General features: G+C 44.2%; 1 protein-coding gene across 1 annotated transcript; it reads left to right on the top strand.

Annotated features, from left to right (window-relative positions):
* Nucleotides 1-218: 218 nt before the first annotated feature.
* ACOT13 (acyl-CoA thioesterase 13) lies at nucleotides 219-15,875 on the top strand. The gene is made up of 3 exons (XM_058667420.1): nucleotides 219-311; nucleotides 10,936-11,120; nucleotides 15,642-15,875. The coding sequence occupies exons 1-3, from the start codon at nucleotides 231-233 to the stop codon at nucleotides 15,796-15,798; spliced, it is 423 nt and encodes a 140-aa protein (XP_058523403.1). The 5' UTR covers nucleotides 219-230; the 3' UTR covers nucleotides 15,799-15,875.
* The last annotated feature ends 550 nt before the right edge of the window (nucleotides 15,876-16,425 follow it).

Below are 16,425 nucleotides of genomic sequence, written 5' to 3'. Positions count from 1 at the left end.
GCGGGGCTGACCTGCGTGCGAGAGCTCCAGGGGGCGGGACAAGGCGGGGCGGGGCGGACGTGTGTCCGCGCGAGCCCCAGGGGGCGGAAGCGCCTGGAGGCGGGGCGGGCCTTGCGTGCACGAGCGCCTGGGGGCGGGGCGTGAACGTGTCCGTTCCCCGCCCCTTCAATGTCCCTGGCCTTCGAGAACCCCTGCCTCGCAGACTTTGACCTTGCCGCCACCGCTTCACGATGAACTCCTTGACACAGACCGTGCGAGAGGCGTTGAAGGTCATGAGCAAAGCTCCCAATTTTGACCGAGTGTGTGACAAGGTATTGAGGGTTTTCCTGCAGGGTGGGAAGGGGATTCCGGTGCCGGGCGCGCGGTGAGAGCCGAGGAGTTGCAGCTTGCCGGGGTACCCGAGTTGGAACGTGACCAGAATTTGAGTGAAGCGCCTGTTATGTTCTGGAATGTCGAACAGCTAACTGGTTGATCTGAGCTTGTGTGCTTGTGATTGGTTCTAGAGCCGGAAAGGACCTGGGCATTGGATCTGTCAGGTGCCTGGAGGGAAGCGGTAAACAGCGTTACAGTCTAAGGGGTTCGAAGATAAATCCTCGCCTGTCGGATACTCCTGCTGTAGGTCGAGTGGTGGGCGGCAGGGGAGACTGTGGTGTGGGAAGTGCCATGGGACACCACCTCCTGCAGCACCAGGTTTGTGGGTGGAGGAAGGCGAGTGCAGGAGGCGTTTGAGGGGATTCCTTTAGCAGAGAAGGAAGGGGAAAGTGTCCCTTCAGTTACGTAGGGCCAATCCTACCTCCTTGTCCCCTTTGGCATGGATACGCTAACCCAGACTTTTCCAGTGTCTTTGTAAAACGTCAGGCTTCTTAGGGCACATTTAGGAATACATGACTTAAGACCTTGCAGAAGTTCGTTGAAACTGTCTGCGACGTAGTCCCATGGTTTGCTCTCCTTGTAGCCACCTTTTCCAAATAAACAGTCTTGAACCAAGACCTTGAGAGAGGAAAGTCACCACTATGAAATCCCTCCATCAATGCAAGAATGCGAATTTCAGTCTTCCCACTAATATAGCTATCCCAAGAATACTTAGTAAACAACCAGATACAACTGTAGAGCTAAATCATTAAAAGCACGCAAACTCAAATTTAAACCTTCAAACTCCACGGATGTATACAACTTTTTGACATGACAGATTTTTACTCCATTTAGCAATAATTTTAATATAGTCCAATCAACCTGATTAACTGTCTCCACAAAACGGGAGATCAATCCGTTGGCATTCTTGAGGTCTCATAAGAATACCAAGGGAAGCCCTAGAATTAGAAACTTTTGAATTCTTGGATGCTTTTTAAAAAATGGCTAAAAACATCTGAAACAAGATTTTTTGTTGTTGAAGTTAGCATTATAGAATAGACTCAGTTATTGACATGAAATCACTCAAATATGTTAAAGCAGTGAGAAATTTGATAGCCAGCCCAAAACACAAGGATTATTTTAGGAGAATCAAGATGGCGGAATAGGGTGAGGACACATTTAAACGGAGAAACATTTAATCAGGATGAAGCAGAGAGGACACATTCCAGGAAATAGGAGAGGACAGAACAACAGCAGAGAGGTACCTGGAGACTGACAGACACAGGAAAGCAGTGAAAACAATGGTGTGGTGTTGCAGTGACTGATACTCCAGTGGCATTCAGCTAATGGTGATCTGAACTCCACCAGCAGCCAGAACTCCACCAGCAACCAGGTGGGAAGGGACTTTCACTGGGAGCTTGGGAGGTGAACCCAGACAAAGAACCGTCCGTCCTGCTGGTCTGTTTGATTTGACCAGGAGCAGAGACACAGCAGCAGATCCCAGACGGGCAGTGTGAGAACAAGGTGACTTTCACAGCTCACTCAGCCCCCTAGAGCCAAATTGGGTGCTATTTTGTGTAAGGAAGCAAAGGCAAGGGAAAAGACTGAGCATACACTGAGCTGGGAGTGAACTCATTTCTGACTCAGTGAACTGCAACAATGTGGCATGCTACAGGTTCCACCCAAGACAGGTCTGTGTAGCCCTCAGACCTGATGGCCAGCAGATCAAGAACTCTAGGAGGGGCACATCAGGCACCACTTTGAACAGTGTGGCAAAAGCTATAGGACTGGAAAGGACAACAGTGAACTGCGCATGTGCTGAGCTCGCAAGCACTCACTGAGTTCAGTGGATTGCACTGGTCCCACAGGAAAATAATACCAACTGTGGCATCGTACGTGTCAAAATAGGTCCGTGTGCCACCCAGACCTAACAGCCAACAGGTTCTGGCAAGATCAGCACCACCAACAACTTAGCTATATAGGACACCTGTTGTCTCCAAGCTTCCAATGGGAGGGGTCTAATTGGTAGGTGCCTAGGTTTCAATCATGGAAATGGTGAACGAAGCTGAAGAGCCGTACATGGCTACAGCATCCCTCAGATTCTTTATGTCCATAAAAGATAATGCCATGTGTTGCCTGATTCTCTGCCTTTGCTACCTCAACCACCGGAAAGGCAAAGCTCCTAGCAAGGGCAGCTGCCTCAGGGTCTCCCTGCTCCTGGCTTGCTGAACCACAGCTGAAAGGGAAATAGAAAGCAGGGGTCCAACGCAAGCCCCAGCACTGTGTCTGCCCTGTTCCTGCCTCAACTGCAGGGAGAGATGCTTAAGTTGCTGCTGTAAATCTTTCACAACTGCGCCCAGATTTGATGGCACTGATGGCACAGGTGGCTCAGAGGGTTCTGTGCCGGGCCAAAAGAGATGTTTGCTCGGCACACGCTCTATGGGCACATGCTGTAAGGGTGGAGGATCCTCGGAAGACTCACTTCCATCCTTTTCCCCTTCCTCCTCAGAAGAGGACCACCAATCTTCTTCGCCTGGTTTCTCCAGACTTTGTCTGGCTTGGGGTTCCTTCTCCTATTTTACCCTGGTTTGGGGTCCCCTCTGACTTCTTACCCTGGTTTTGGGTTCCTTCTGTCTACTTACTCTGGTTTGCAGCTCCCTCCCTTTCTTACAGATAAATTTTCAAGGAAGGGTTGTACCTCTGCTTGAGGGGATGACAAAAGCATTTTTTACCAAGCGCCAGAGGTAAAAGGTGGCTACAAGGAGAGCAAACCATGGGAATACATCATAGACAGTTTCAACAAACTTCTGCAAGGTCTTAAGGTTAATGTCGATGTCTTGTGACTGGAGCAGATCTCAGATTCCCTTAATCATCTGCACTTTAGCGAGTTCTTTCCCCATTATAAATTTTACTTATGCCCCTGCAAAATATTTAATTCTAAGGTTGCCTCCAGATTTCCGGGATCCCTCAGATTATCCCCTCGTGCCCAGGACAAGGAGAAGGTCTGGGGATGAAATCACTTATGCTCCTGCAAAATTTTTTAATTCTAAACTTGCCTCCAGATTTCTGAGGTCCCTCAGATTATCCCCCGTACCCCAGAACAGGGAGAAGGTCTGGGGATGAAATCATAAATGCTCCTCCAAAGTTCCAGGGTGCCTCAGATTGTCCCTCGTGCCCTGCGTTAGCTCCCACCAGCAGAGCCAGTAATGTGGACAGGGAGAGGGTCTGGGGATGAAGCACCCACAGGAGACCAGTGATGGTAGAAGTCTCTCTCTACCCTCCGTTTATTACTCATTTTATACTCTTTCCGCCAAGTCCTTTAGCCAAACAATAGGATGCCAGTGAGTCTGATTAATTCATCAGGTGTTTTTAGCTGCAAGCCCATTTCCTGTTACTGCTCAGCTTAACGAGTGCTAATTAACTCCTTAGCCCACAACATGTATAGGCACTGTTTTTGTTTTTTTTGTTGTTGTTGTTGTTCCACTTCGGCTTACTCAAAGTTTTTTTTTTAATTATTTACTGACATGCTGTTAGTACACAGTTAATGAACAGCAAATAGCTAATGATTACAAATAATTGATACGGCATAATAAGGCTACTCACTTTATTAAAATGCTCCAGTAAACTAAAAAGGTATTTTGTCCAGGCAACTTGTAGAATGTTGTCTCTATTATCTGGCGAGATATGTCACAGAACTCCTGCGATGTAAAGGAAGCAACTGAATTTTCACCTTTGCAGTGACCAAAACCCCAGTGGCATTCAGTATGCTTCAATCTGAGCTGCACCAGCAGCAAGATAGGAAGGAACATTCACAGCTCAGGAGGTGAACCCAGACAGAGAACTGCCCATCTTGCTGGTCTGTTTAATTTGACCAGGAGCAGAGACAGAGCAATAGATTCCAGACAGGCAGTGTGCTGGAACAGCCCAGTACACCCCCTAGAGCCAAATCAAGCTCTGTTTTGTATAAGGAGGCAAAGGCTATGGGACAGTACTGTGCATGCACTGAGCTGGCAGTGAATTCATTTCTGGCTGTGAGCTGCAACAACATGACATCTTACGGGTTCCACCCAAGACAGATCCGGGTAGCCCTCAGACCTGACAGCCAGCAGATCAAGAACTCTATTATTAAGTGGCACATCAGGCGCAAATTTGTAAAGTGTGGAAAGACTTTTAAGACTGCAGATGTTGCACTAAGATGGAAGCGAACTCACTGAGCTCAGTGCATTGCACTGGTCCCGCAGGGAAAATAATACCAACTGTGGCATCATACGGGTCAAAATAGGCCCATGTGGCCCTCAGACCTAACAGCCAACAGGTTCTGGCAAGATCAGCACCACCAACAACAATCTAGTTATGTAGGACACCTGTTGTCTCCTTATCCTGGGATCTACTCCAACAAGAAGTGGGGGAAAGGTTGTACAGACAATGGTGCAGCCTCAGCCTGGAATCACAGGAGATGGAGATCATGGTGGAAATCTAATGTAAGAACCCAGACCTGGAACTCACTGGAAGGAGTGGCACAACTGACTACAAACAAAGAGCCCTGTGCCAACCACAATAAGTAAAATCAAACTGTAGACCTGTGGGTGATACAGCTTAGAAACCTGCCCCAAGAAGATTCTGATAACCAGAATTACAATGACCAAAAGCATAAGAGGAGACAAAAGCACAATGAATATTACTGAAGACTTCCCAGCAAAGGAGCAAAAGCCTTTGCCAACCTTAGAGTTCACTGAAGAATACATTGAGAAAATGGGGGATACAGAATCTAAAACTCAATAAAGCTTCTTATCAACAACAAGAAGCATGTAAAACAGGAGTTCAAGAAATTTCAGGAACATATCACACTGGAAATGAAGGCTGATATATCAGAAATTAAGAATACAGTGGAGCAAATTAAAAGTACAGTGGAGAGACTCCAAAATAGAATGAAGCAAGCAGAAGAAAGAATCTCAGGATTGGAAGATATTTCCTGTCACCAGGGGGAAACAAACAAACAGCTGGAAGCAAAGCTAGGTCAGGCTAAAAAAAAAGTATTCAAGAATTGAAAGACACTATTAAAAGGCCAAAGATAAGAGTTATGGGAGTCCCAGAAAGTGCAGAAAGAGAAACTTGTTTTACAAATATATTTAATGAAATGATAAGTGAAAATTTCCCTAATCTAGAGAAAGAATTGGGAAACAACATACAGGAGGAGCATAGAACTCCAAACAGGTTTGACCAAAAGCAATCTTCATCATGACACATGATCATCAAGCTCTCTTCAGTCGAACATAAGGAATAGATCCTTAAATGTGCACGTGAAAAAAATCAATTGACATATAAAGGAATACCAATTAAACTCACAGGAGACTTCTCACAGGAAACTCTACAGGCCAGAAGAGAATGGAGTGACATATTCCAGATCCTAAAAGCAAAAAAATTGTCAGCCCAGAAATACGTACCCAGAAAGCTTTTCCTTTGTCATTGAAAATGAAATAAACTTCTTCCACAGTAAAAAAAAAAGTTAGAAGAATTTGACTCTTCCAAACCTGACCTACAAATGATACTTCAAGATGTTCTCTTGACAAAGAAGAGGAATAGCACCCACCAAAACCAAAGGTAAATGGGAAGAACATCCCAGTAAAATAGTACCAGTAGACTAAATCAATTAGCAATCCATTGCTGGAATGACAGGACCAAGTTACCACATGTTCATATTGACCCTGAATGTAAATGGATTAAACGCATCAATCAAACATCACAGTTAAGTAGACTCGGCTGCAAAAACAAGACTCATATTTGTTGCCTACAGGAGACACGTCTCACCAATTCTGATTTTTTTAATTTAGTTTCTTCTCTTCAAAAGACTTTCTTATTAAATTCTTCACTGACTCATAAATCATACAGTAGCATTATTGTCTTCAAGAACATTCTTGATTTTCTTTTTTTATTTCCTCAGCAACACATTAGCCATTCAGTAGCATGTTATTTCATTTCATGGCATTATAAATTTCAATTTTTTTCCTGTTGTTGATTTTATATTGTAGCTTTTCATTTAAGGGGATGTACAGTAACTGTGTAATTGAGACTATCATATGCAGATGTGAGAATACAATGCAGTATGCATCTCTGCTTGCAGATCAAAGATGGACTCCCACTGAAACTGTTAACTGTATCTTGACAATAGGATGCTGGATTCTGCCATTGTCCATGCCCACAATGATGGACATATGACTGTGTATGAAGAACTATACTATAGTAATAATATAGGGTAACTCAGTGGGAGAGGGAGGGAACTTGGGTGGGGGTAAGGAAAATCTCAGACCTATGGAACAATATCATAAACGATAATGATAATAAAAGTTTAAAAAAAGTAAAACAGTGAATGAGAATCTTTGTCTTTCAAATAAAATATGAAAGCATGGAATTAACTTCAGTCAAATAAAACACTGTATTATTTGTGACTTAGTAATACATTTCGTAAAACACTTAGTAAAAAAAAATTAGTAAAACAAGTAACAAGGTATTATTTCAGTCATATTATCAATGTAAACAGTGGTGAGGAGCCCAGGGCAATGGCTCAATTGGCTGTCATCCCTGCAAAAGCCTGGTTCCCATATGGGTGCCGGTTCATGTGCCTTCTGCTCTGATTCCATCCAGCTCCCTACCTGTGGCCTGAGAAAGCAGTCAAGGATGGCCCAAAGCCTTGGAACCCTGTACCTACATGGGAAATCTGGAAGAAGCTCTTGGCTCCGGGGTTCAGACCAGCTCAGCTCTGGCCATTGAGACCATCTGGGGAATGAACCAGCAGATTGAAGATTTTTTCCATCTCTCCTTCTTTCTGTAAATCTGCCTTTCCAATAAAAATAAATAAATCTTAAAAAAAAAAAAAAAAGGTAGGGTCCAGCGCAATGGCTCCTGGCTCCTGGCTTCAGACCAGCTCAGCTCCAGCCATTGTGGCCACTTGAGGAGTAAATCATCGGACAGAATATCTTCCTCTCTGTCTCCTCCTCTCTGTATATCTGACTTTCTAATAAAAATAAATAAATCATTTTTTAAAATAGACAGCATGCAGTGACTTCATCCCATTTGTAAGTGCCTGGATTTAAGTATCAGTTCCACTTTGGATTCCAACTTTCTGCAACTTCATGTAGCCTGGAAGCAGTAGGAGACAGTTCAAGTAGGTAGATTTTTGCTACCCGTGTGGCAGAGTTCCAGCTCCTGGCTTCAGCCTGACATAACCCTGACTATTGTAGGCTTTGGGGGAAAGAATTAACAGCTGGAATATTTACATTCTCACTCTTTTTTAAGATTTATTTATTTTTATTAAAAAGCCAGATATATAGAGAGGAGAAGATACAGAGAGGAAGATCTTCCATCCGATGGTTCATTCCCCAAGTGACCGCAACGGCTGGAGCTGAGCCAATCTGAAGCCAGGAGCCAGGAGCTCTTCCGGGTCTCCCATGCGGGTACAGGGTCCCAGTTTTTGGTCGTCCTCGACTGCTGTCCCAGGCCACAAGCAGTAAGCTGGATGGAAAGCAGGGCCGCCGGGATTAGAACTGGTGACCATATGGGATCCCGGCGCATGCAAGGTGAGGACTTTAACCACTACAATGCCATGCCGGGCCCCATTCTCACTCTTGATATCTGTGTTTGTCTGCCTTTCGAACAAATGAAAATGAGTAAATAATTTTAAGACCCACACAAATGTCTGAATAAGGTGAGTTTGTACCTTATGCTGCTTCCTGTGTCTTCTCAGGTTATGAGGACACCTTGTGGCTACATCATTTATTACCATTAACAGAGTAGAGCTTACTCTAATTTTTCTCCATTGATTTATACGTTGTGCAAAATGTGGCATATATTGTTTTTGGTGCTTTTTGTATGGTTCTGTTTTCCTTCAGGGCTTTTTGTGTAATTAAACAGTAAGAAACTGTGCCTATAAAACTGCACTGTCTTCTTAAGAGCCTTCAAGGAACTGTGTATTTAGATTTTATAAATTAGTGATTAGAGAGATATGAAGGCAGACAGCCCTAGACTTCTCAGATCTGTCCCCAAGTGTTATCTACAGAAGGGAAGTTGCTGCTTCTTAATGGTAAACGTGTAAACCTTTGTGCCACCTAGCAATGTTTCAGTGAGCTAATGGCCACATATATGGCGGTAGCCATATAAGACTACTATGGTAGAGAGGAAATATTCCCATCCACCAGTGAACTTAGAGCAAGATAAAAGACGATGTAGAATAAGAAAAAGAACCCCAATGAAAATTCAAGTAGAGTTTAACAAGTGTTATAGACTTTAATAAGCGCCTTTAAATGTTGCAAAATATGGGCCTGGGGCAATGGCTCAGTGGCTAAATCCTCCGCCTTGCACATGCCTGAATCCCAGCTGCTCCACTTCCCATCCAGCCCCATGATTGTGGCCTGGGAAAGCAGTAGAAGATGACCAAAAGCCTTGGGACCCTGGACTTGTGTGGGAGACCTGAAGAAACTCCTGGCTTTGGATCAGCTCAGCTGCAGCCATTGCGCCACCTGGGGAGTGAACCAGCGGACAAAGATCTGTTTTTCTGTCTCTTCTTCATTCTGTAAATCTGCCTTTCCAACAAATATAAATAAATCTTTCAAAAAACTTTAATGTTGGAAAATGTGAAGGATTTTCTTGAAAGAAGGGAAATATTCATGGTGTATCATCTGCCTACAAGCAGATCATATGATCTGTGATAGGAAGGAAGGAAGGAAGGCAGAAAGCAAGAGGGGGAGAGAGGGAGGGATGGACTTAGGCAGGGAGGGCGGGCAGAAACCACCACAGTGGACAGTTTCTGGAAAGAGTGTCCCTGCCTCAGCAACCTTAGGCCAATTCATCAGGAGGCATCCAGCCGACAGTGCTGTTAGCACAGAAAACAGCAGCATTAAGCTCTCTGCCACCTTCAGTGGGACAAGTGATACAATGTGACCTCTGTGTGGCCATGGCAGAATGAATTTTTGCCTGTTTTTAACAAAAATTTCGAAAGTAAGTTTAAGGGCCAGCACCTTGGTGTAGTAGCCTAAGCCTTTGCCTGTGGCGCCAGCATCCCATTTGGGTGCCAGTTTGTATCGTGGCTGCTCTGTTTCTGATCTAGCTCCATGCTTATGGCCTGGGAAAGCAGTGGAGAATGATTCAAGCCCTTGGGTTCCAGTATCCATGTGGAAGACCTAGAAGAAGCTCCTAACTTCTCTGGCTTTGGACCTGCTTAGCTCTGGTGGCCATTTGGGGAGTGAAGATGTGTGTGTGTGTGTGTGTGTGTGTGTGTGTGTCCCCTCCTTGTAACTGTGCCTTTCAAATAAAAATAGATTTTAAGAATTAAAAACAAATTAAGCTGAAATAGAATGACATAGCTATACAGTATGTTTTAAGCTAAATGTCATAAAAAATCAAAGTTTTAAATGGTTTGACTGTAAACATGTGATAATTAGCTAATTTTTTAATATAGAAGAAAAATATTTTGGAAATTAGTGTGGTTGGGCCAAACAAAGCGACTCCTGAAGGAGCTGAGTGCATCAGGCAAGGGAGAAGAAAGCTTATGACAAGGCAGGAACACCTAGTGACCCCGGAACACCAAGCAGCGGAGCCCCAGTGCTGTCTCTCCTTCCCGCCTCCCTAGCTTCACTAGCCTCAATGCTATCTTGTCAAGGTCAAGCAGGTACTCTCATCTAGAAATGTTTCAAATGTTGAGTCTGCGCAGAAGATCAACACCTGCTATGATGACATGTCAGGGTCACAAGCATGTGCAAACTGAAGAGCTGCTCCCTTCCTCCACACCTAAAATATATAAAAACCCAGTACTGCACACCCTTGGTGGCCATTTCCCTCACATGGTCACCCGGCCACGTGGAAGTGGTCCCAGGCTCTCTCCCACCCAGGAGCAGTCCATCTGACTCTCTGATTTTTCTCTTTCCCATGGCCACCTTTCTCGCTGGAATAAAGACCTCCTATGTGACTTGCCGCATCTGGCTTTTGGGTTTGTAGCAAAAATTTCTAACAAGTGTATCCCCAGTGTATAGGGTTTCTAAGCTTACAAGCCCTGTGAACAGTCATGTCCTTGGCCTGCATTTTCACCCACTGCTCAGACTCACCGAGGGTGACCTCCAGTCCTGCACACTGTAACAGTGACCAGTGTCCTTGACAGGACTACCATTTTGATGTTTTACACCATGCCTTTTGCTGTGCTTTTCTCATTGCTAGATACACAAATACCTTTGCATTACAGTGGCTCCCAGGTGCACTGCAGGAACGTGCTGCAGAGGCCTGGGTGCAAGAGTGACAATATCAGGATGCAGCAGGCTCCCCCATCCAGGCCTACACCAGCCCACTCTGCAGTGTCTGCACCCTGACAAAGTCATGTTGCTTAGAATGTATCCTGTAGTCCTGCAACGTATGAATGTGATGTGTGTGGCATGTGAAAGTGTTCAGTAAATGGTGGTCCTCTACAGTCTGACCATTTAACACCAACTTTTGGAATCAACTCTTGGGGAATTTCAGTTGTGAGCCAGTGATTGGCTTTTATAGACTGGGCTTATATCACAAAATGTATGTTCAAAAGATTTTTTTTGTTTTAACGTTTAGGTGAGTGTTGTCTCTGCTGCTCCTGGAAAAGTGGTTTGTGAAATGAAAGTGGAAGAGCAGCATACCAACAAAATGGGCACTCTCCACGGCGGCTTGACTGCCACCTTGGTGGACCTCATCTCCACAGTGGCTCTCATGTTCTCAGAGAGAGGCTTACCTGGCGTCAGCGTTGACATGAACATAACGTATGTATCCCAGATCACTTTTAAAAGAACTTCGATAACTTGAGCATAACATCCGTATGATGTGAGATTTAATTAGCAGTTGGTCCTTAAATATTCCATAGCCTTGACATCTAGAGCTAGAGTTAGTTAATTTCCAAGGACAGTTGTCCTTCGGTCCTGTTCCAGGACCCCCTCAAAAAAACAAGATCTGTGGGTGCGCAAGTCCCTTCTATAAAATAGGGCAGTGTTTGCATATCACCTACACACATCTTCCCATATACTTTTTCTTATTATTTCTACTTGCCTTACACTACCTATAAGATATAAATGCTGACTGTATCATTTGTGCTAGTAGTAAGGCAGATAGTCCCAAGCCTTCGACAAGCAGGCTGTCAGATTCTAACCTGTCAACAATGGGGACTTAAACACTCCAGGCTCCTGTTCCTGACTCTCCTTGCAGAAGCACCTCGAGACCAGTGTCCTGAGTACATATATAACACCCTGGTCCTTCCAGCTGTTAGACAGCCATGCCACATACAAAAGCCCAGATGTCGGGCTGTCATTGTTGTGACAAAGCCCAGTAGGGTCCAAACTTTTCCAAAATGTAGAGGTACCAACTCCAGCATGAACTAGTATTGTCGCCAGTCTGATTCATTGAAGAGCAGAGCCCAGGAATTCAAGACAATTGGCTGTTTCCAGCTAAGCAACAGGAAAGTGTGTTTGTGGAGAGGACAGGCAGTACTTAGAGCAGGAGAGCCAATATTACAAGACTTGAGATAAAAACAATGCAATCTACACTTCTCCTGGTTTACTAACAACAACAGTCAAGTCCTTCATGATTACGCTATGGGACGGTACAATGAGCAAATGACAGAGCAAGTTTCAGGGAAAAGCTGTTTCTGTTACTGATGAGCATGCTCAGTAGTTCTTGCCTAGTTCCAAGTGATGAGGGCTGAATCCAGCCTATGGCTCTACTTCAGTGCGTTGGTTAAGAGCAGGCAGAGCTTTAAGCCCAACACTGTACCACATGATCTAAGACCTTGCTGCTTTCACAACTCTAGGATATTTGTTTGGCTTTTCAAATGTGTGCTGCTGAAAGCATGAGTCAGCAGTAAGAGTGGCCTGAGCTTCAAAAATTGATCCTCTTTGAATGAAAACGAGGACCACATTAGAAATATTCTAAAGATAAATGACATTCTGTTTATTCAGTACATCATTTTTGCTTTGTGCCAGCACTTGACACATGGTGCCAAGTTTTCTGATGTGCATTAAGCTCTATATTTTTCAGAATGAGGATTTGGGGAAATCATGAAAAGGGGAGACAAATGACCATTAAACACAGCATTTCATGTCTATAAGTTAAGATGTGCTAATTCCACACAGTCTGTTATCTACAGCAATAAAATGTCTTTCTTGAATTTCCAGCCACATCACTGAAATATTAATTTGTATGTGATAAAAATGTCTGCTTTCTAAAAAGTAGGAAATTAAGAAAATTTTACATTGTTTTAGTCTTTACTGCCCTCCTCCATGTTCTAAGCTAATTAGGAAATTTAAGATTACAAGTGGGTACAAAATAAATCTTTAAAAATACATAGTTGTGATGTCACATAATACAATGTAATTAATAAAAAAAAAAAACAGGTCCATTCATACCCTGGCTCAGTAGCCCCCAATATCTCTTATTTAGAATAAAAGTTAAAGTTCTGGCAAAAAAAAAAAAAACAAAAAAAAAACAACCATAGTTGTGGGCCCAGTGTAGTAGCCCAGCAGCTAAAGTCCTCATCTTGCATGTACCAGGATCCCATGTGGGCACTGGTTCATGTCCTGGCTGCTCTACTTCCGTTCCGGATCCCTACTTGTGGCCTGGGAAGTAGTCAGGGATGATCCAAAACCTTGGGTCCCTGCACCCACATGGGAAGTCCATAAGAAGCTCCTGGCTCCTGGCTTCAGATCGGTCACTTGGGGAGTGAATCAATGGATGGAGTTTCTTTGTCTCTCCTCCTCTCTGTAAATCTGACTTTCCAATAAAAATAAACCTTAAAAAAAATACATACTTGTGAGCCAGTGCTGTGACTTAACAGGCTTATTTCCACCTTCAAGTGCCAGCATCCCATATGGGCTTAGTCCATGTCCCAGCTGTTCCACTTCCCATTTACACCCCGGCTTATGGCCTGGGAAAACAGCAGAAGATGGCCCAAAGCCTTGGGACCCTGCACCTGCATGGGAGACCTGGAAGAAGTTCCTGGTTCCTGGTTTCAGAACAAACTCAGCTATGACTGTTGCAGTCATTTGGGCAGTGAACCAGCACATGGAAGATCTTTCTCTGTCTTTATCTGACTATAAATCTGCCTTTCAGATAAAAATAAATCTTTAAAAAAAAATACATAGTTAGGGCTGGCACTATGGAATAGTGGGTTAAGCCACTGCCTGCAATGCCAGCATCACATGGGCAGTAATTTAGGTCCTTTCCAGTGGCCTTGGAAAAGCAGCAGAGGACAGCTCAAGGGATTGGGCCCCTGCCATTCATATAGGAGACGAGGAGGAAGCTCCTGGCTCCTGGCTGCCGTTTGGTCCATCCCTGGCTATTGTGGCCATCTGGGGAGTGAGCCAGCAGATGAAAGATCACTCTTCCCCTTGATTCTCCCTGTAATTCTACCTTTCAAATAATACATTTTCTCAGAAAAGAAATACATAGTTGGTCCTCTGTATCCATAGGTTCCATGTCTGTGAATATGAACCCACTTCAAAACAAAACAAAACAAAATGCATATCTTGGCATAAGTATTTGGCCAACCATTAAGGCTACTTGGCACACCTACACTGCACCTCCGAGTACCTGGGTCCCGGTGCTGGCTCTGCTTCTGATGCCAGCTTCCTGCTCATGCATGCCCTGGGAAGCAGTAGGTGACAGCTCCAACACTTAGGTCCCTGCCACCTTCAAGGCAGACAGATTGGATTTGGGGCTCCCTGAATGGTCTGGCCCAGCCGTAGCTTCTTCACGGATTTGGAGAGTAATTTAACAGATGGACCATCTATCTTGGTCCCTTTGTCTTTCAAATAAACATTAATTTTTAAAATAATATGCATAGGGCTGGCAGTATAACATAGCACATTAATCTACTGCCTGCAATATCAGTATCCATATGGGTGCCAGTTTAAGTTCCAGCTGTTCCATTGCTAATGGACCTGGGAAAGCAGTGGAAGATGGCCCCAGTCCTTGGGCCACTGCATGGGCCACTGCATGCACTTGGGAGACCTGGAAAAAGCTGCTGGCTGCTGGCTTTGTACCAGCCTAGCTCTGGCCATTGAGCCAGCAGATGGTTCTCTGGCTTTCCCTCTCTAACTCTTTCAAATAAATAAATCTCTAAGGAAAAAAAAAATAAAAGTACATATGAGGGGTGGGCACTGTGGTGCAGCCAGGTCAGCTTGGGAGGCCTGGAATATGAGCTCCTGCACTTCTCAGCCAGCTTCCCGCTAACACACTTGAGTGGTAACAGGTGATGGCCCCGGTACTTGGGATCCTGCTAGCCACGTGGCCGACCCAGATGGAGTCCCTGCTCTTCACTTTGACCTGGTCCAGCCCTGGCTGTCGCAGGGAAATGAAAGATCTTTCCCTGTTGTCTTTCAAATAAGCAAAAATGGATAAAGTGCCTCTGAACCGAACATGTACTGAACTTTTTTTTTGTCATTATTTTCTAACAAGACAGTGTAACAACTAATTACATGCCATTTACATTGTATTAGGTACATTAAATAGCCTAAAGATGATTTAAAATTTATGGATGTAGGTTGTATACCAGTGCTGGGCCATTTCATATGCAAGGCTTGGGCGTACAGATTTTATTATCTGGGAGGTTCCTGGAACCAATACTCCACATACAGCAAAGAATACTAAAAAGTCATTACCAGGGATAGAAGGAGCGCATCTTTAGTGTATTATAGTTCTTGGTTTAAGAGTTGAGTAAATTCTAGTTATGAATATAAGACATCAAGTGATTCTTTACCTAGGAAGTTAAGCAGTTAATTAGAACCTAGATGAAATCTTCCACCAGCTAGAAATGTGAAGTGAGAAACTTCATGTGTAGGGATGGCCCTTTTAATATTTATCCCAACAGAAACTTAGAAAGATTGTTTAAGATCAAACTGGGACAGGACCAGCCATCCAAATACTTTTCTTCAACTATTTTTAAAGTAATAAGTCACACAGGAAGGCTTTTAATGAGCTTATCACAACTTTCCCTTTTAAAAATTATTTGCCACTGGGGCCAGCATGTAGCACAGGTTAAGCTACCACCTGCAGTGTTGGTATCTGTACTGTACGTTGAAGTACCCTGCCCCCACCCATGTGGGAGACCACGATGAAGTTCCTGGTTGCTGGCTTCAGGCTGGCCTAGATCTGGCTGGCGTGGCTATTTGAGGAGTGAATTAGCAGACAAGAAGTGTGTGTGTGTGTGTGTGTGTGTGTTGCTCTACCTTTCAAATAAGCATTTTCTTAAATTATTTTGCCATTCACTGGATTTAAATTTGTTTTGTTTCAAGGTACATGGCACCTGCAAAAATAGGAGAAGATATACTGATCTCAGCACACATTCTGAAGCAGGGGAGAACACTTGCATTCGCCTCAGTGGATCTGACCAGCAAAGCCACAGGAAAATTAATAGCTCAAGGCAGGCACACAAAGCACCTGGGAAACTAAGAAAATAGCCTTCAACCTCAAGTGTGAACTTGACTTGAGCAAATGTGATTTCTAAAATAAAACACCACAACCTCAAGTAGCTAAGAAATCCTTTCTTGGGGGAATGGGACCTAGATAACCAAGTACGGGGGAGGTGGAATTTCTTTTAATGATATGAATAATTGTGTACAAAAATTGTAGCTCAAAGTGCTGTGGAAAAATAGGTAAATAAGTTGGGGGTCTGGTGCCATGGCATATTAAGCCTGCACCTGTGGCACCAACATCACATATGGCATCCCTTAGGAATACTAGTTCATTCAAATCTCAATTAATCCACTTCCAATCTAGCTCCCTGCTTGTGGCCTGAGAGAGCAGCAGAGGATGGCTTCAGTTCTTGGGCCCCTGAATCCATTTAGGAGACCTGGAAAACACTCCTGGCTCCTAGCTGAGATTGGTTCAGCTCTGGCCATTGTGGCCATTTGGAGAGTAAATAAGCAGATGGAAGATCTATTTCTCCTTCTCTATTTCAGATAATAAATGAGGGAAGGGGGTGGCGCATCCCATATGCGTGCCAGTTCATGTCCTGGCTGTTCCACTTCCCCCAAATTCCTGCTTGTGGCCTGGGAAAGCAGTAGAGGATGGCCCAGA

The sequence above is a fragment of the Ochotona princeps genome, chromosome 1, assembly GCF_030435755.1.
Source record: "Ochotona princeps isolate mOchPri1 chromosome 1, mOchPri1.hap1, whole genome shotgun sequence".
In the NCBI taxonomy this organism is placed as follows: Eukaryota; Metazoa; Chordata; class Mammalia; order Lagomorpha; family Ochotonidae; genus Ochotona; species Ochotona princeps.
This window is presented reverse-complemented; position numbering and strand designations above follow the sequence as displayed.